The following is a 20,805-nucleotide window of genomic DNA, read 5'->3' as shown; positions in this document are numbered from 1 at the left end:
ATTTGCACATCAGGAATTGTGCTCGCAAGCTCGTGGTGTGTTACGGTGCTGTTGAATCTCTTGGCATGGCTGGGTAACTCTTTGCTGCTGTGTAGTTCTGCTCAGTTTAAAAAACCAAAAGTTCCTGAACCAACTTTGGCACCAACAAAGCTGTCTGCAGATGCTTAAAAGTAGTGCTTGTGCTATACTTTGTTTAATGGCCAAACAAAATCTTTGCTGTTAACCTATGATAAGTCAAATGTTGTTTCTTTAATTCACAAGGGAAACGTTGGATTATAAATCATACCATATAAACTCAACACCAAGTAAAACTGTGGGGGGTTTAGCCAAGAACAACCTGTTTGCTTTTAAAGAAAAAACTAAACACTTGTAACTGAGAGTTTCTCCTGTGTTAATATGGCTAAGGTGATTATTGTGAGGTTTATGAGTTTTGTTTCCTTTAACTTTCGTCCTCTTTATAGTAATTCTGTTTTCTGTACGTTTTAAAGTGTGCTGAGCAGCTGATGTCTGAATACAAAGTTATTAGCAGATCAGATGAGAATGATTCACTTCTGTTTATACAGCCCTTTGCTCTCCATGCCCCCTGAGAACTCTTATCACATATTTGTCCAAAAAATCCCCACAAAAACTAACAAAAAAATCCCTTGCTTTATCCACCTGCCTGGTGGCTGATAGTATCAGCAATGTATCTCTTTATCTCTTGGTTAATGTGCCTTGGTATTCTGAAGGGGGGAAAATTCCAGTAACAGATTCAATTTACATGGACAGAAACTTGAGCAAATGCCAGCCTAGCAGGGGGGCCATTATTCTGCTCTATAAATAAGTTTAAAAAAGAAACACACACACACACACACACAAACCTGTGAATCAACATGTTTTGGTCTAATTGAGAGAAAAGCAAGATAGATGAATTTTGAAATGCAAATTATCACCTTCTGTTATTTTAGGTATTGGCTTTGCCAACATTTGTGATCTTAAATATAAAGAGTTAACTTTTAAATACAGTAATAATTGTATTCCATTCTTGACAGTCACAATTTTAAAAATAAAATTGGTAACTTTTTTTTTAAAAACCCTTTTCAGTATGCTTAATACCTGTGAGAAAGACAGAGTTGTCTACAGCCATTGCCTAGTCAAGGGTAAAATAGTTTTAAGTCAAGGATTATCTCATGAAGAGAAATCTTTAGGGTACTTTTTCAGTCTAACCTGTGAAGTGTCATGTTGTAGAAGCAGCTTGCTGGTCTGACATCTTGTGTAAATATGATGTGTGAATGAGATGTTTTATTTACACTCCCCGAGTTCTTGTTCCAGCAGTGGGGATGCTTTCTGTTGCATCCCTGTAGTGTTTTTGGAGGACGAGGTTTCAGAACTGGGCTGCCTTTAGAGTCTTTTTTCTTTCTTGTTTAAACAACAAGTTTTCACCAGACTGTGTTTACTAAAAACTGGAGATTTGCTGCTTGAGATCCTAAAGCCAAAGGGAGCTTAGCTTCATAGAAAATGTAAGTAGGAAACTGGCCATCAGTAATGCATCGTATTATTCTGATGCTTTCATAAGCTGTGTGCTATAATCAAGCCTTATTTACACAAACTAGCATTCACAGAAGCCTACACATAAATATATGGTAAATTTGGTTTTATGTAACCTGCTTTTACTTGTGCATAGTGCAAAACCTAAGCAAAAAAAAGGTTTTGTGTGTAAAGGATTTTGGTTAAAAAAAAAGACAAAAATGTTTCAATGTGCAACCTGATTTTTGTACTCCCAAATGAAGATGTCACTTTTTCTCTTACACAATTGAAAATACAGATGCAAAGTGCAGCTGGTCACCTAAAATATATGGCATGAAAATAAAAATTGCTAGTTGATATTTTTAGCCTGCATGCTATAATTTTTATTTACAGAATAAGGAAAAAGATTCTTTGCCTCTGTTTACCAAATAGACATTTGATGCAGGAAAACCTGCATATTATTCATGTATGTGTTTTTCAGTAGGAGTTTGCAGGCACTCATTAAATCTGCTATTCTGTATTCTAGTAATTGAATTTGAGTAGATTGTTTAAGAAGCAAAATAACTGTGGTAGATTAAAGTGCCATTGACCCTGAGAGGTGTCGAGGGGTGGGCTGGTCTCATGGTTATAGTGTATGACTGGACTTCCTGCTTTTTATCTCTGACTCTGTCCTAGATTTTTGTGTGACATTAATGTCTCAGGATTATCCTAAAGAGAAAAGAAAAAATCTGGATAGGTGAAGGAACTTTGGACATCAAAATCAGAGGGATGGGCTAGCTTTATTTGAAAAGCCCTGGCAATAGGAAACAGGATCAAACATTAACATGAAAAATACATGGCAAGTGTGAATAAGGTCTGGAGGTGCAGAAAAAGTACTGATTCGTGTGAGGCCGGGAGTAACAGTCTTACAACAACCATTTGGAGTGGGACAGCTCTCTAAAGACCCCAGAGTGTCCCACAGGAAACAGTGACAACTGACTGCTCCCAGAAGAGCAAAATGTCATGAACTTGGAGTTGATAATTGAAAGCATAGGTTTGGGGAGAGCATCAGATACTTTCTGAAAAAAAAATCTGATCTCAGGCTTGTTGTAACTCACTGCGTGTTTCAGGTAAAGTACATGGTCTTGTGGTTTTTCTTAGTCTCTGTAACTAGAATAAACAATAATATGTACCCAAGCTGTTGATTTGGAAAAATCTGATGTTTTAATCTGGCTGTCATAAAAGCCAGTTGTTAACTCCAGAAGGAACTGTACTTTACCTGTGTTTGTTTATGTCTATTATTATTAGTGTTATTATTATTATTACAGATGGGACTAAACCTTGAAGATAGTATACAAGATGCTTTGTGAAAATAAATGGTGCTAGCTGTGAGGTTAAATAATGTTTGCTTTGTTTTGATAACAGAACAGTAATAAAACTTTGTCTCTTTTGTCATATGATTATTTTAGAGGAAGTTTTGATTCCATCTTGGGCTGCTAGAAGAAAAAGAACATAGTTCACTCTATTTTTTTTTTTTTGCAAAGAGAAACATAGATGTTCATATGTTTTTGAATAATTTTTAAATGAAACTTCCTATTTTCATACTCCGTTTGATCTTAGCAAATGTTCATTGGACTTGCCTCACTACTTTATTGTTTAAAGACCATGATAAACTTCCTATACTTCAATATAGATGGTTCAGTACTGTGCTTTATAAATTGCTGAAGCATTTTAGGCAAAGCATTATTGCCAGATTGCTTGTGGGATGCTTTATTTAGTGACTGTATCTTACGGTATCTTGGCTGACTGAGTCTGATGAGAGTGAATTAGGTTGAAGTTACTTTATTTGATTCTCTGCAAATGTTTCTTTACATATGTAGATATTAAAATATGATAAAAGAGTAATCTTTTAAAATTAAGTGAGTGTAAAGTAAACAGAATTTCTAATGGTTTTTCATGCAATGTTTATCTTAATGGCCACAGAAGGGGAAAATATGGTGTTTCTTTTCAGGATGTTGAACAAGTCCAATTTCTCATGAACAGTTTACGACACCTGATGGTTGTTCAGATGGGTCTCTTTATGTTCTTATCAGTACAGATATGATACTTGGGAGTATGCTGTTTCTGCTTGGAGTTTGGGGTAAGGGAATGGGCTTCCTCAGGTTTTGAAATTCTTATCAATCTGCCCTTCTTAATTCCGAGAAGCCATCTCAGTGCAAAGCTTTTCCTGACTCCTAGGTGTCTGGGGAAGCACTACATCCACCTGGAGCCAGTTTTCCTGTGAGCTGGCTGGAGATGCATTTTTATTTTGGTAATACAGTTTGTCCTACAAAATTTTTGATTAAGTTTTTGTTCTTGGTGATTCACAAGCCATCTGGCCTGAGTTGCACAGTGAATGTCTAAGGCCTTCTGTAAACCTGGCTTCTTCCATGTTAACTGCTGTTTCTGTGTGCTGGTCATGAGGCATTATTGTCAGCCCTGGAGGAAACTGTTTTTGGAAGAAAATGTGACAGGTGTGGTACTAAAAGCCTTTGAAATCCTTCAGCGGGAAGGGTATATATTTCAAGTTAAGGTGGTTTGTGAAGAATGAGAGAATAAGCCTTGGTTTGCCATTGATAGCTTTATTGAGACTGTGTGTACAGGAGAGGGGAAATTCTGCTTTTTCTTTGGAACTGGCACCTCTGTTTAAAATACAGAGTGTTGTCAGCTATGTCTCCCTTATCAGGAAGTAAAGTATTGCTGTGTATAATGCAAATATTGAGATAAGTATGGAAACCGTAAAGAAATGGCCTTTCAGTTGAGACCAGCTGCTCTGGAAGGAGGACAGTGTAGGGTGGTGAAGGTGTTTACCCACACCATCTGTCTCTGTCTAAACCTGATAGCATTTTACAAATCTCCTTCCCTTCAGTTATCCCAGCGGCTGCTGTTGGAATTGCTTTGTGCTGGAATTCAGCAGTGACTTGTGCTACTTGGTGCTGGATGTCGTGGCCATGCTTTGGGAAGGGGGAAAGAGGAAAGCTCTCTCTTGAATGAAATTGCAGTAGAGTTGGAAGAGCTATTGACTTTTTTTCACCCTACCTTATTATTTCTCTGATTCTCTATTTGACGGTGATATGAATGTTATTTTCTGAAAATGTTTTTCTGCCAGTCCTAGAGGCACCAACACTGTGTGCATGTGTACACATGTTTATTTTCGTACAAATCCGGGTAAGGTCCTTGATTTCAAGGTTCATGAAGGAAAGATTTGGCACAAATATCCCCATGTTATTCACTTAAGCTTATGTGTCACTACCATTTATTGTCTAAATTACTTTGCTGATGGATTGAGATGAAAATGTTTTCTTAGGGAAGGCAGATATTGTAGTTCAGATTTATTGCAATATTGAAGCTTTAAAAAAAAGCATATGCCCTGTGTGGTATATTACATTAGCCAGCTACTCTGTGTCCCTCAAAAGCACTTCATAATCTACAGTTTCTAAATTTTCCCATGATGTTTAGTCAAAATAAAATGCAGTAATATTGATGTGGTATCCTGGACTTATTATGATTAGTATTGCATCAGAAGTCATGTGACCTGTTCAAAGTAAGGAAATGTAAACAACACATGTTTATTTGTAGTATACACAGTGATTTTAAAATTTTCTTTCTTTCTTTTTTAAGGAAGACATTTATTTAAACCTGAAATAAGGAAACTTTGGAACCTAGGGAAATCAGCCAGAAGACAGACATTGCATAACAGGAAAAAAGTTGAGCTAAAATTTAGATTTTGTAAAAAAGGGGACTCAGGTGTTGCCCTCAGCTGAGTTTTACATTTTCTGCTCTGTGTTGGTTCAGATGACTTGTCATGCAGCTTCTGCTTGTGCATGAGAACCCAGGCAGAGCCCTTCAGCCCTGGGAGAAATCTGTGTTACTTGCCTGTTCTTAATTTATTCCACTCGTGTCATTTTGGTTGTGGCCAAAAGTGGGTGGAAGAGTTCCGTGCTGCTCTTGTCAGAGAACTGCAGTAACATTTGTTTTGGCTTGGCATATATTGAAAGTGTTCTTCCAATTGAAAATATGAGCTTGGATTTTGAGGAAGTGGACTCTGGTTTGCATTTTGACTCTTATCCTATATATGTCCATTTTCTTCATCAGTACTGCTTCCTGTAATGAACAGTTCTGTGAAAGAAGACAGTGTAACTTTGGTTCTTTTGAGAATTGGATAGCCATCTCTGATTGCCAACACCAAAACTGAGCAAAAAATTGTTTTTGGTAGAATTTCTTTTCCCTGTGCTTTGAATGATGCATTTTTTCCACATTTAGGTAATTTTTTTTTCTGTTGGGCTGTAACTCATGAGGCCCATTCCCACTGAATGCCTTTGGGAAAAATGGAATTTTTCCTTCTGTGGCATTATTCTAAAATTTAAGGTGTGTCAATATGGGATAGTTAGTGGAAGTGAGGATGTAGTAGTCAATCATATTAATTCTTGGCTTTGCTGTCCTTATTTTGTAATAAGTGTGTAATTTAATTGAAAAGTAAAATCTTTACTTGTTGGGGAGAAAGCTCCCTTGAACTGAAAAGGCATTTCCATTTAGTAGGTTTCACTGAGAAATGCTGTGAAAACCTTTCACCAGTTGGCTTGTGTGGAAAGGCCCAACTTTGGGTTTTTTTTTTTTTTTTTTTTTTTTTTTTTTTTTTTTTTTTAAAGGATAGTTACCTAGAAGGTCTACCTTTCTGAAGGGCTTTAAAATTAAATTGCAAGAACAAATTTTGATTTTTACACAAATTCTCTCGATTTACTGTAATTTCAGCTTCATCCGGCTGCTTGCATGGGATCTTAAAACATTTTAAAAATGCATGTAATTATCCCGACACAACTCCTCATGTGGTTGCTGTTGCATCTTTGTAAAAGTTTCTTGGTGCTGGTGGGAGTATTAATCTGTAAGGAGTGAAATAAATTCTGATGTGTGGTATATAGTGATGTATTGGTCATTCCAAGGCCATTAAGTGTAGTAAGCTTTTCAGTGTGAAGGATGTGCTACCTCAGGAAACGATGTCTGAGCAATCCTTCCTTGTCGCTCTTGCAACAGCAGCAGCCTGAGCTTAGTTCTGTGAGGTGCTGAGCCTCTTCCAGCTTGTTTGGCAGCTGCCTGAGGGGCAGCCCTCTGCATATCCCTGAGCTCAGTGTGGCTGTGCTTCCCTGCCTCTGGGGAGCTCTGGGGTGTTGCCTCCCTCTCCCTGACCCTGAGCTGGGATTCATCTGGAGCTCTCCTTGGCCATGCTCATGCTAAGCTCCATAAAATGATGAGCAGGATTTTTCCGCCCATGCTGCACTGCTTTTCACAGCAACAGCTATGTGACTGTATGCTAATTGTTGTCCTCTGCTGGGGAGCTGGTGTGGCTTTTGCCACCAAAGCTATTTTAGTGCAGCTTCTGCATTTTTTTGACAGTGAAAATGAAGATTTCATCTTCATTGCAATCTGGTTTTCTGCCTGTTTTAGAGCAGACAGCGTGGTCTGTTTGTGTTTAATAATTTTTGTAGTTTAAAGCCTGAGTCAGTGAAGGCCAGATTTTCTGCGTGCATCATACTACTTAATATGTGTGTGTGTATGGCCAGGGACTGTCACCCCCATCTCCCCTCCCTGCTGTCCTTTGTGCCTGTGCAGCAATACCAGTGTTGGGTTGGATGCAAGGGGAAACAAATTTTCATCCCAGTGTACAGTTTGGGCTGGGCTGGAGCAATACACAGTTACTGACTGTGGTTATGCTGTGGGAAGTAGATTTGATATCTCTCTGTGAGACCATTGTGAAAAGCCTCCTATGGTATTCCCAGTAAAGGGCGTGGGTTAACCATGAGACAAGTCCTGCCCTCTAAGACAAAACTGAGGAATGCAGTAGACTACTGCACCCTGCCTTGTGCTGCTTTTCTGGATGTTTTAGGCCACTCTGATCTCTCCTGCTCTTCTGGCCAGGGTAAATTCTCTAAATACAATTTGCTTTACTGACTGTCATTGTCCAGTTTTTTCCAGTATAGAAAAATCATACCTGTGAAGCCTACAAGTCTCGAAAGTGCCTATGTGTGCATGGAAAAGACAAATTATGCATGAAAGTATGGTGTTGCTGTGCTTGAACAATGCAATCTGTAGGTGGCTAAAGGGCTAACTAAATTGCAGGCATAATGAAAGCTCTGTGGTATTTAGTATATGTTCTGTCAGCATTAAACAGTCACCTTGTAAATATATGTTAATTTTGAAGGTGTAACTGACCTTTTTAATATTAATTGAAATGTCTCATGTTTAGAGGTTGGTGCTATCCTAGAAGAGACAGAAGCCTGTGACTGGTGGAGCCTGGGTGCCATTCTTTTTGAACTCCTCACTGGGAAGGTAGGGCTGGGGGCAAGTGACTTGATAAGAGTGACTTCTTGGCCAGTAGTCACTCACCAGTGGTGTGCCCAGGTGATATTCCCTTGATTGTCTTTCTCAGATGAGCTTTGTCAACCTGAGCCCTCTCAATTTGCTTAGTCTGCATGGGACCAGAGAAAGAAAACATGCTCAGCCTTCAGCAGAACAACTTAATAGAGCTGTACCAAGCTAAGGACTAAAAATCAAAACTATGCTGCCCTCTTAGCTACAGTGAAGTCCAAGTTCTCTAAACATTCTATTGCTACATGTGCCAAACTTTTGCCCCAATACTTCCAGTATTATTTCCTGAGACTGTATAGAAGCTATATGTTGCTGTTACACATTAATTCAGTATTTTGAGACAAAGGGTGCTCGGCCAAATCAAACTGCTGATTGGTTGACCGCTCTGCATGAAGAAAGTGAAGTCCACCAAATTCCCAGGCTCTTTTCCCAAATTTGAGCAACAGAACAGAAGCTTTAAGATGTAAATGTCCTAAAGCTCTACCTCCGGGTGTTCATCAACACCTGTAGACATTCCTCCCAGAACCAGTACTTCATACTAGGAAGCACTGAATTTTGGTTTTGTGCGTTAAATTTGCGTGGATATTAGGACATAATCCAACACTGCAATTTTGAAATGAATAAATATGGCTTCCTGCTTTGATTTATTTTTTTCCTGTTGTCCTTTTCTCCTCCAGTCTCTGGTTGAGTGCCATCCATCAGGAATAAACACTCACACTTCTTTGAGTATACCAGACCATGTATCGAAGGAGGCCAGATCACTGATTCAGCAGGTAGGTGAGGGGAGAAGTTGTTTTCTCAATGTGCATGTGTGAATGGGACAAATACTTACCCACCTAACTTGTTCTGGTGAAGTAAATGTAAAACCAGGAAGCTGCTGGTAGGAATGTGGATGGCTCTTTTGTCAGCACTGATGAATTTTGAATTTTGCCCTGTTGTCTTGTTGCATTTGCAAACTTTGACTTTTGCTGCCGGCTGGGTCTGTAGAAAACTGGAGTGCTTTGCCATTTCTTCAGAGTACAAGTTTGGCAAATGCTTTGGAAATACCTGCTGGTGATGCATGAACATTTTAGGAATTCTGCCCTAAATGTTCATGGAAACATTTGTAATGAACTGAAGTAAAAAATGCTGATGCCAATTCAGCAAGATAGCTCAAAGTACTATGAAACCTGTAACGCACTGATTAGAAGCTATGACCTCGCTGTGGTTGAAAGTCTGTAGCTGTCCTCCAGGAAACCTTCTGGATGCCATTTGTTAAGAAAAGTACTTTAAATGGTGAATCCAATGGCTTTTGTAGTCAGAAGATAAGTGGTAGGTTGGACAAAAGGCAAAATTGTAAAATATAGACAAGCTTCCAGACTGATACACCATTTTTAAATTAATGGGAATAGTACTGTTTGATGGTTTTAGTTTACTCTTAACTTTAGGTAGTCATAACTAAACTTACAAGAGGGTCTTGAAATTCAATTAATGCAATCTTCCTTCTAGTTAATTTTGACGTAACTGTGGAAGTGGTGCCTAGATCTGACCTGTTCCACTTGAGAAGAATAAGTGATATATGTGAATTGTGCTGTTCAGCTTTGAAGAGGATATTGCTAGTGGATGTATAAATAATGGCAGGACTTAGATGTAGTTTTCAACAGAGAAGAATGGACAAAGTATTTCTTGAAGAAAACAAAGAAAACAGATTTTGAAAATTCAGTGAGTGAAAAGACCCAGGGACAGATTGATTCCTGTGCTGTTACTGTGAAATGATTAGTGGAAATGCTACTGTATGTGTGGATACCACCTATTTTGACTGAGTGACGTGAAGTCACTGAAGGTGAAAGTACACATCTATGTATTTCTGTCAAAGGCAGAAAGGGAAATGACTGAAGAAAAATCCGATTTTTATATAATCTGCACTTATGTAGTTGGATGGTAGCAAATTTTTATCCTCACCTACAGATGCCGTAAGAGACAAATAACTGAGGGAAAGCAAAATCACATTTAATGAAGGGAATTCTTCCCATTAAGACTGGAAGACAAATGAAGTCATCCAGTCCATGTGTCCTTGCCAGTGCAGGATTGTTTTCTTGGTGTAGACTAATGTATTGCCTATTTTCAAATATGCCAAAGAATGTCTCTTTTGCCACTGGTGGGTTTAAGTGGCAAATGTATTTCTGCCACTCTCAGCTGTGTTACAAGGCCATGTCTGTTCAGAGAACAGTCTCCCCAGTGCCTGTTAGGTCAAGCTGTCTGGTGTAGGGTGGTGACTTATCTGGTGGAGGTTTGTCTATATGAAGCAGTAAATCACATTTTTGTTGTGTGACTATCCAAGGAAGCTGCCATTCATTGTTGAGGAAGCCTTGTCAGGAAAAGGAAGAGAGCTCTCTTGGCATGGATAGCAATTTGTCATTGTGACTTTCCTTCCCCCCACTGCCAAGGGTAAACAGGTCAAAACATCACAGAGTAACTCTCTGGGATCAGTGTTCAGCTATAGAGAAAATTCTGTCAGGCGTTGTCTCCTGCTGTGGCTTCCAGTCCAGGTGACTTCGTTGTAAACATCTTCTTCATTTAGCCAGCATTGAAAAAACAGATCTGTTTATTTCTGCTGAAAGATAAAGTTGTTTTTTGATGTTGGTTTGGTATTTTGCACTCAGGTTTTATTCAGGAACTTTCAAGTTCTACTACCAACAAAATAGGCAGTGTGACTTTTCAATAGGTGTCTGCTTCAGTTTACCTTTGTTTTCTGAGATTAAAAGTTATTCTGGAAGGACAAACTCCAGAAAATAAGTGACCATGTGTGATTTCCCTCTGCTGGTGCTGCCTGTATTTCCAGGGAAGCCAAAGACACCCTGGCTGCATCTGTGGCTTGTGGGAGATTCCAGGGCAGCACCATTCACTGTCAGCAAGCTACATTTACTGTGTGACACTATGACTGCAAATAGCAGAGCCATCTTAAAATGTGTAAATTCCTATGTTTATGGATGTGGGCTCACTTAGATGTTGACTGCATCAAGATATGAATACACAGTTTTCCAAGTGACAACTGGGAGAAGTTACCCTATTAGCTGTTGCAGAAAAAGCAAGCATGAGATCATGCCTTTGTACTGGCTGTAATTGAATAGAGTATAAACAGTTCTTGAAAACTGCAAAATAAGTTTGTGTGTCTTTATTAGTCTCTTTGGAGTTTACCTTCGCATTCCCTTTTATATGGATTGGTATCTTTAAACAGATGTAAATATTGTGATTTCCTTTTCACATGAATTCAGCATGTGATGTACAACTAAAAAGCAAATGAGGTGCTGAATTTTAGGAAATTTCCATGAAGCCATTAGGCTGTTTTGTTTCTTTCACTGGGGTTTTTATTCTTCAGTTTTAGGCCATTTGTAAGACTCTTTAAAACTTTTTTTTTTTTTTTTTTTTTTTTTTTTTTTTTAAGGAAATGGAGAGCGGGCTATGTTATCCTGATATTTTTTGGGACCAACTCAAAATTTATGAAACGGAAAGTTACAGACCACTATCCCTGATGTAGCCATAACACAGTGGTATGAGCAAAGGTTAACATGAAGCAAATGCAGCGTCCAGAGTTCTACTGATGCAGGCTCTGGCTGCTGCTGTCTCTTTTTAAAATGAGGTTACACTTAAAATGAAGTCCCAGTGTGCAGTGCTTTAGGGAATTGCATGCTGTGATCAGTAGTCTCTGAAGACTGTAAGACTGAGACTCAAGGAAAGGAGAGTCTTCTTCCATTTACTGGATTTTAGGAATTTCAAGTATGCTTTTGCACTCTTGAAAGTAATTCATAGAGCAGGAAAACGGTAGGATGTCCCTTACCTTAGACCTTTCTGGAACTTTTAAGCGGTTGTTTTTGTTCTTACTCACTGAATCATGTGTATTTTTCTTTTATGTCAAGCTTTTGCAGTTTAATCCTGCGGAGCGTCTTGGTGCTGGCGTTGCTGGTGTTGAAGACATCAAATCTCATCCATTTTTTGCCCTTATAGAATGGGCAGATCTGCAGAGATGAGAGACATGTGCCCTCTGAACAAACTCAGGTCAACTGGACAAGTTTCGCTGGCACAGGAGCACCTTGACTTGCGTCCTTTGGATGTCTCAAACCACTTGGACGTAATGGCTGAAGGATGCTGGAGCAACAGAGCCAAAAGTGAACACTTTTAACAGGAGTCACTGATTGTACAGGGTGCTGGCTTATTTTTACCACAGCTGGTTGCTACGTGTGTGTGAGTCCTTTCATCAAAGGAAGGTTTGTGAGGCAACTCCTGGGCACCCTGTTTGGCACTGCCAGCTCTCCAGATAAGCAGGGGCAGGAATGTCCTCCTGGTGCTTTGTCTGGTGATGGAAATGTCTATAGACTGTGCCAGTCGAAAGTACTTTTTTACTGTGTCAATGGACCATTTCCCTATGCTAAGTGCAGCTTTTGGAGCATAAAAAGGGAAGGAAAAAGCAAATAATTTATTCATGGTATATGCTAAAGAAAATACTAAATAAAATACTAAAATGCTTTATGCAAAAGTTGACACATTAAAAATAATATATCCATTAAAAATTAAGAAAGCTGTTGCATAATACTGTGGAATGTGTCTTGAAAATAGCATATCATTTCCCATTCTGGAAAGAGCATATAAAACGCAAATAATGCTGTCAAATGTACTTTGTTGGCTGGCAATGTCTTTTTAAAACTCTTGACTTTGTTGTATTTGATGAGCTACATGTTAAAGTCACTACAGAAAGGGAAATCTTCTTTTCCTCAGCTGGATAAACACTGCTTTAGCACTCTAATAAGGAGCAAGAACACATAACACTAAATACATATATAGATAAAAAAGGAAAAACTCTTCTCTCATCGCCGCAGCTACTGCTTTATCACTTAATGAACTTTACTTCCTCTAAGTGTCCTATTTTTAGCTGCTACTTCAGGAAAAAAGCCTTTCTGCTCGTGTTCTTGTGCTTAAGGAAGCTTCTGAACTGCCCTGTTTGTTTGTTAATAGTCTTAATAAATCAAAGAAAGCCTTCACCCACTCTGCTGCTTGAACAGGAAGAAGCCTAGGATTTACTCATGCCAAATGACTAAGTGACATCTCTGAGCAAACCCTAGTGGGTAAGACTTGGACAGGAGCCAATTAGCTGACCTGTTTGTTTGCTAGAAACGTCTGGAGAATGGGAGTAGAATATAAGACATGCAGAATATTTTGCTGAGTGCTGCTGAGCAGCCATGCCTGTATGGGCTCCTGATGTACAAATGCTGTACACTGCAATGTACAGATTATGGATCCATGGTTTTTTCCTAAATAGTCCCTTTGCTTCCACTCTTTTTTTCCCCCCCTTTTCTTCTTCTGTCCAGCTTTATCCGGAGAACAAAGGGCAAATTCCTTTGGGAAAGTGAGGTGACAGGAACGATTATTGAATTTACAACTCAAAAAAAAAAAAAAAAGTATCCTTCCATTTGTACTTTAGCAGTGTATTTTATGGGCACTCCCAAAAGTGCATCTGTACAGTCTCCATCTGTTAGACACCAGGTCGATGTATTCAAATAAAGTGGAAAAGGAAAATGCTTCACTTAAACAAAGGAAATCTGGAAACTTTTTTTTTTTCCTTTTAAAATTATTCCACTCCCCTCTTTTTTTTTTTTTTTTTTTTTTCTTCCCTTTCTTGTGATAGCCAGACCAGCAGAGGGGCTGTCACAACACTGCAGGTTGTAACCAGGTCACTAGTATCACTGCCTACCCGGTGCCGTCCAAGATTACATCACTTGCAGAAACTGCGTTTCAACCCGCCACCCTCTGGCTTCATAACAGGAACTCCCTCAGGTGAGCCACAGGAACAACTTCCTGTGCCGAGCGGGTCGGAAATCTCTAATGCAGAGACCAAGCTGATCCCGAGCTTCCTTCCAGCACTGCCCTGGCTGTGACTTTGGAGAGGGCTCGTTGCTCAAGGAAAGCCTCCCTCCCCTTGGCCACCTGACTCCCTCCCTGGGGCTCTCTAGCCCAGCCACCAGATAATGCACTGCCTGTGTTGATCTGTTGCATTGCATTTGCCTGGCGATAGCTGTACAAAAAGGTATTTTCCATGTTGCTTTGAAATGCTGTTGTGTTCAGGTTGTGCCCATGTGCTGGCTGTAAGCAAAGGCAGGATAAGATAGCACGGGAGCACAAGCTGGTTTCTGTGAGCAGCAGAAGGAAAACCCTGTTCTGGCAGAAACCAGATGATCAGTCACTCTCACTGCAAAGCATTCGGTTTAGTTAATGACACCAAAATATTTTTTTTTCAAGTATGTTATGAGTAAGGAAATCTCGATCTTGGAGAGTGGAAGGACTGGCAGTATGACTTGCCAGAAATGAGCCTTTGAGATGCTACAAGTATTTGTAACATTACCATTGACTCAGATAATTGTTTTGTCAAGGGAAGCACGGTCTGGAGTTAATTGCACAGAACCCATCCTGCTTCTATCTTTGTTTTTTTCCCTTGAACATGTATTATGTTGTATTGGTGTTTACATGTATTCCTTTAATAAACAAAACCTTTCAAACCTAATTCAGACCTTGCCTTTCTGAACTTCTCATGTAGTTCTTGATGACTGACCTTACCTGATCAGTGCTTTTTGTCCTTTGCTTTAATGAGTTGAAATGCTCTAAATACCTTCTTTTTGGTGCCTGTTACAAAGCTCTGTGATGCACATCTCCATTTGGATGACTGTTCATTCCCACTTCCTTCTGTTACACCTAATGGCTAACAGCAGAACAAATCAGTGCCTTTTTTTTTTTTTTTTCCCCCGCAGGAATTAGTGACGGTCTATGTAAAACACAGTAAAATAAACCTATAGATGTTCCTGTTCTCCTGTGGCTGTTCAGGTACAGCAGATTACACACTTGGGGCGCTTCAAAGTGGTAATTCATTGCACCCTGTTGAACTGCCCTGTAGCACTTGTGTCCTACTAAGAAAAACTGAGATACAGAATGTTGAAGGCTTGCCCTCGGTAGAATTGCTATGAGGTGAGCCTGGGCCTCTGCCCAGACCTACAGGAGAAACTGCATCTTATGAAATACAAGGGGCATAACTTTGAATGGCTGTATTCACAGCTTCTGTTCTTGTAGCACAGCTCCTGTGTCTCCTGTGAAAATCACCTCACAGACAGCAGGCACTGTCACGCTGACTCTGGGCGCACCTTTGGGATGCTGAGTTGGCAGGGTTACCTGTGCCGGAACATCCACCCGGCTCCTCTCTCCAGTGCTAACCTGTTCCTTGGTGTGTCCCCGCAGCGAAGGGCACTGGGATGAAGAAGGATAGGGAGGTCAGCCCTCTCTAAACGAAGCACTCAGCATAACAAGGTACAGAGAAGTGCAAAGTAAACCACTGTGGGAATTTTTTTTTTTTTTTTTTTTAACATGTGGTGTCATTTGTTTTCTCAAGGACACTGAGTAGGAAGCTGGAGAAACAGAAACTTTCTCCGTGGTGAGATTTATGGTCGGGATTTTAGCAATAAAATTAAAAGGTACAATTGTTGTTTCTTTGGATTTGTGCTTTCTGTGAGGGCTGTGCTGTGAGCTGAGTGCTGTGGGTCCTGGCTGCTGCCCGGTCCTGTGCTCCATGTGAGGGGCCTTTTCCTGGGCCTGGCATGTGCCGTCCTGTGGCTGGGCACCCCAATGTCCTCCTCCAGTCGGCAGCACCTCTGGCAGCCGGCCCTCAGCTCTGAGCGTCTGCTGAGCCGCCCGTGGCTTCCGAGTCAGAGCCCCACAGCCTTTTGCAGGCCCCAAGAAGTTTGGTGTGTGGGATTTGTTTGCCTGTAGCAGCACCCTGTTGGATGTTGCCCATTCCCTCCCCTCAGTGACTTGTTCCCTGAGGAGTGCTGCGCTTGCTGCGTGGTGTCCTGGGGGGACTGTTGGGAGATGCTGCTGGAGAGGCCCCTCCTGTGGCCAGGGCCCGTTGTTTCCCTCAGCCATGCTCCGGCCCAGCAGCCTCCCGTGGGCTCTGCTCTGCCCTGGTTCGTGGCACCACGTGCATTAATAGTGGCAGTTTGGCATGTGCCCACCAACAAAGGGTAGGTTGGGGCGTGGTGAGGACCAGATCTGGGGCTTTGGCCACCCTGGTGCCCGAGGACCTTCCATATGGTTGTGCCTACAGGGCTGGGCCCCCTGTGGGTGTCACACCGTGGCGCTGCGTGGGGACCAGGACTGTGGAAGGTCACCAGGCTGGGGCGTAGTTCCTGCTCTGGGGAATGGGTCTAGGGGCGAGGGGGGAGTGAGGGACTGGGCCAAGCAGGAGCAGGGCTGCTGGCAGCCCCCAGGACAGGGTGCCTCGTGTGGCTCCAGCTGCCATTTGGGAAGGGGTGGCAGAGCCAACTCCCAGAGGGGGAATGGGACTTGCTTTAAAGGTGCCGAGCAGCTGCTGCTGGCAGCAGGGGTTGAGACTGGCAGCACAGGGCTGGCTGCTGCGCCGCGGGGCCGGTGGAAGGCTGGTTGCTGCCTGAGCCATCTGCGTGAGCAGAGCTGGGGAGCCCTGGCCCAAAGGTTGTTGTGTCCTCAAGAAAATCCCAACTTGTGAGTGGCAAAGCTGTGGAAGTGATCCCGCTGCCTGCCAGTGCTGTGCAGTGAAATCTCCAGCACCCCCGCTGCGGGGCACAGGAGGCTAATCAGGGTACAGCAGAGAGGATGCTCCAGACTCCTGGCAGTGGGTGACAGCTTGATGTGCTGCCCCAACAGGACCTCACTGTCTCTTGGCAGATCAGAGTCTCTCCTTCTCCAAAGGCCGCTCTGTCTCCATCTTCTTGGCCCAGAGACCCATCAGGAGGGATTAGTGCTGCTGCCAGAGGACTGCAGTGGCTCTGTAATGCAAAGGAGAGCTGGGGACACGTGCAGCTCTGGGCAGTGGGGAACGGGTGTTGTCTTGGGTAGGGTGTGGGTGGTCACCTTGATGCTTTGCTGTTGAGATCCTAAGGGTGGCAAGTTTGAGAGAAGTCCTTTCAGGGTAATAAGACAGGCTAGGCTGTTGCCAAGTGGTGGAGCTGGATGAAGATGGACCAGACAAGGAACGAGCAGTTGTTGAGGTCAGAGATCTTCCTTAGCAGAGCCTTGCCAACCTCTTTTTGCTTTGCCTTGGAGAGGAGACGTTTTGCCCTGCTAAAACCTCACTTGTGCCAGTTTCTCCCATCCCCTTCTGTGAGCAGAGCCATTTATTTCCAGGGTATTTTCTAGGTTTGCTCAGCTCTCTCCATCCATGTCCTATGTTACATCCTTCAGCTTCGGTCACAGATTTTCTTGCTCTTTCTGTGCCCTTGATTCTGAAATGCTGCCCCAAAATGCTGGTACACAGGAGCAGATTATTAAATGCAGCTGTTATCCCCAAATACTGGTGAAGCAAAGAGAGAGGATTACTCCCACAATATGAAAGTACAGGGATTGGAAAAGCGTTAGGAAATTGGTCCCCAAGAAGTGTGTGATTAACAAGAGTTTTATAGCACCTCACGCAGTGGTAGGATAACGAGGAAGGAGCCTCCCTGAGAGGGACTGGTGGTGTGCCATGATTTACAGCATGGCTCTGGCCAGTTATGCTCCACTTGGGGTCTTGCTTATGCTCTATGGTCTGACATTTGCCAGCTCATAATCTTCCTTTACAAACCAGGCATGGAGAAGAGCTACTTCAACAGCATGGATCACGAGCCAAGTGGCACATACCCTTTCTCCAGATTTTAAAATTTGCTACTCTGCTGCCTTGATCTCTGTCCTTTCCAGCCTCATGTCTTCTTTGGCCCCAGAGAACTCTCCTGTGACCAGCCTCTGCCAGGCCCAGCAAACACAATAGGGTGAGGTGAGAGGGGACCTCCCCTGAGAAGGATCCTGGCTGCTCTGACTCCTTGCAGGCCCCTCGACAGGTGCTCTGGGATACTGCAGAGTCCTGAGTCAATCACCTTTCCAGGGTAAAGCAGCTGCACAGTGTGAAGTCCCAGCCCCATTAGTATCACTGGGAGTTTTCCCGTTGACTTTTCTGGGGTCGGGAGCTTACCCTTCAATTACAGAGAGAAGCCAATTTCATAGAAACAGGTATAGAAAGCTTGTTTGCTTTCCTACTTCAAGCAAACCCGTGAAGTTTCAGTCCTGGTGTTAGTGAAATAGGCGTGGGGGTTTTTTGTTTGGTTGTTTTTTTTTTAGTGTTGTTTTGGTTTATTTGCTATTCTGGTGGGTGCAGTCAGTCTGGCTGTTCAGTTACTCTCCCTGGCTGGGGTGAGGTCTGCTAGTCTTCCCTCAGCCTTTGCTGTGCCTCTGATTTACTGTGGGGGCCTCCCTATAAAACGGGGAGGGCATTTTGCATGGTGGCAGAGATGGGGAAGAGTTAGTGAGAGCCTGCCCAGTGCTTTAAGGCTGAGAAGTCTTTGATGAGCAGGGTTGCACATGCCCCGTTAGGGTGACTGGAGCGCAGAGGGCTGAGAAAGGCAGGCATCTGCTTTCCTCATTATTTCTTTTCATAAATAATCCCTTGTCCTTGCACCCTGGACTCTGACAGCATTTAGAATATGCTGGGTGGGTGTTTTTTTTCTTCTCCTCTCTGAAACTTACTCATTTGGAGAGCAATGAAACAATAGGTTTTTGTCTAAATCTTTACCAGTGAAATTGTCAGGAGAGATTTCCGCCGCCCCCCCCCTCCCGTCTATCTTCCTTTTGTCTCCTTCAGTTGTCGGGGTCAGGATTCGCCGCCAAACGGAGCCCGCAGTTGCTTTTCCAGGCCCCAGATGCCAATATGTGGCAGCATCTGGCTGGTTGGCAGGCGCCGGGCAGTGGTGCTGGCTGTGCTGTCAGGCGGCGGTGGCGGCGCTTGGTGGGCGCCCTGCTTCTTTGAGGATGTGGTCCCAACCAAGAGCAGGGATAATAATTAAATCTGCTAAAGGACGTGAACTATCGGCTAGGGCGGCTACTGTTGGAAGCTGCCCCGGCTCCCGGCCCTGGGTGTTTTTTTGTCCTCGTCGGCAGCATCCCGTGTAACCTCACCTTCTTGTGCTGTGAGCGTTTCAGGTGCCTTAAGGCATGGAGCTCCTTGAAAGAGAAATACAAATCACTAAAAATGTAGAGATAAAACCCTCTCCTTTGAGGCCATGTGTTTGGCATGGGAAACACACGATAACAGCTTGCTTTAGAAAGGTGACATTTCCACTGAAGGCTGAATAATAAAAAATGCATTAGACTTTTGTAATGAAGACAGCTTCTGGGACCGAGGAATCTACTGCTTCCTTGAAATATATGCGTGGGAGCTCTCCCTGGCCCTAATGGGTGTCACATGTGGCTCTGGCTACATTAATGTTGCAAGCTCTATTAAAAGGGATTGTCAGTAGCCCTTCATGTGCGGTGAATCAAAGCTGTCTTTCCCTAACTTTGCTTTAGCTCAGGCTTGTGTGTGTAGACTGACTTGCCCAGGGTTAAGTCACATTTAATATTAAGATGGATAGAAAAGACTCTTAATACTTTTTTTTTCTTTCTTTTTTTTTTTTTTCTTTCCTCCCCCACCCCCCCCCCCCCCCCCCTTTTAATTCAGAGCTTGCTGGTGAAGGACTCTGGAGGGATGGGGAAGGAGGAGACAGCCAGGCAGCTTAAAGAGGCCTCTGAGGGTCATGTTGAGTCTGTGCTATTATGTTCCAGAGAGGAGAATAGCTTTATTGACAGACAGCTGTTTGACTCCTGCAGCCATACAGTATTTGCTGCAGAGCTGCATAAATACCGAGCCCGTGTTGACAAATTCCTCGTCAGTGCAAGATAGTTAAACCTGCTTGTTTAATCATTTGTGTGCTCTTACCTCTGCTGCTCTGAAAAGAATGAGCTGCTGTTTTACAATACAATGCATGAGAAACCTCTAAATGGTCAGAGCTGTTTCACGTGAGGTTTTCAGGGTGTTTTTTTATTTAGACCCTCTTGGAAACACAGTACTCTTCTTTTTTTTTGGTTTTTGTTTTTGTTATGTCGATTAGTTTTTTCTCTTTTTCTCCTCTTTTTTTTTTTTTTTTTTTTTCCTCTCTCTCGAAAATGTGTAATCTTTTAGTTTTCAAATAAAAAAAATCTGGCAAGCTGTCTTTACAATGGAGGTAGCAGCTCTCTTGGCAGACCTTAGGTCCTGTCTGCGATATGACACCAGCACTGGCACGGCCCCTTTAGAAGTCCCACACCTTGATTTGCAGCATGTGTGCAAAGGCACGTGAGGATTTGTGTTTTGGTTTGGCTTTTCTGGCACAGGGATATGGAACCTGTGCTACTGGTCACCTCCTGTCCGTAGCTTTTTGACCTCCCACCCATTTCACAATAATATCCCCCTTCATACCAGTATACCATCTTGTCACATTGTTGGCCTCATCTCTGGAAATGTAGTATCTAAAATTAAAGATTTGTTTCCGTTTTGGAAATTTTTTGTTGACCTTTGCCACTTGAACAAGGTAGAGAGGTGTAAATCAGGGCTCTTGACACACAGTCCATGGGAAAAAAGAGAGATGTCTTTTGAGATTTTCTTTGGACCCTCTTTGCAGTGTAGCATCTCTTTAGTCCTTTCAAAATGTTTCTGGTGTGTGAGTGATTTTCTGATCAAAAGGTGTATTATTGAGTGGTGACCAAAAGAGAAAGCCTCACTGAAATGGGAACCTATTGTTCAGTTATACAAAAAACGTAAAACTGTCAAGTTGGTTTTTAGAGGGATGGGTCACTGTTTGTTTATGTGGCAGTGAAGGAGATGTGCATTTCTTTCAGGATCACAAAGCTGTGCATGCTTGAAGTGATTGGCACAGGCAAGCTGTCTGTCCTGTGGCTGTAACTACTTATGGAGCTGGAACCTGGTGGTGCTGCTGGATTTTGAGACTTTTTATCACTTTCCTGGCAAGTGCAGGCAAAGTCAACATTGTCTGATGTTTTCATTTCTTTAAGTCTTGGTGTTGGTGCAAGACATTGGTTATA

At 42.4% G+C, this 20,805-nt stretch overlaps 1 protein-coding gene across 4 annotated transcripts in view; it reads left to right on the top strand.

The window, feature by feature from the left end:
• Positions 1-14,419, top strand: part of RPS6KC1 (ribosomal protein S6 kinase C1) — an 86,200-nt gene extending 71,781 nt beyond the window's left edge. For all 4 annotated transcript variants that reach the window (XM_066178291.1, XM_066178289.1, XM_066178292.1 and 1 more), the window contains 3 exons: positions 7,766-7,848; positions 8,565-8,660; positions 11,784-14,419. In XM_066178291.1, coding sequence (XP_066034388.1) covers positions 7,766-7,848; positions 8,565-8,660; positions 11,784-11,894 — 290 coding nt within the window. In that variant the 3' untranslated portion in view covers positions 11,895-14,419. The remainder of the gene's footprint in view (positions 1-7,765; positions 7,849-8,564; positions 8,661-11,783) is intronic.
• The last annotated feature ends 6,386 nt before the right edge of the window (positions 14,420-20,805 follow it).

Source organism: Chamaea fasciata, unplaced genomic scaffold (assembly GCF_029207755.1).
Source record: "Chamaea fasciata isolate MVZ Bird 193981 ecotype frontalis unplaced genomic scaffold, bChaFas1.0.hap1 SCAF_3, whole genome shotgun sequence".
NCBI lineage: Eukaryota > Metazoa > Chordata > Aves > Passeriformes > Sylviidae > Chamaea > Chamaea fasciata.
Note: the sequence above shows the minus strand (reverse complement) of the source record. Positions and strands in the feature narration are given on the sequence as shown.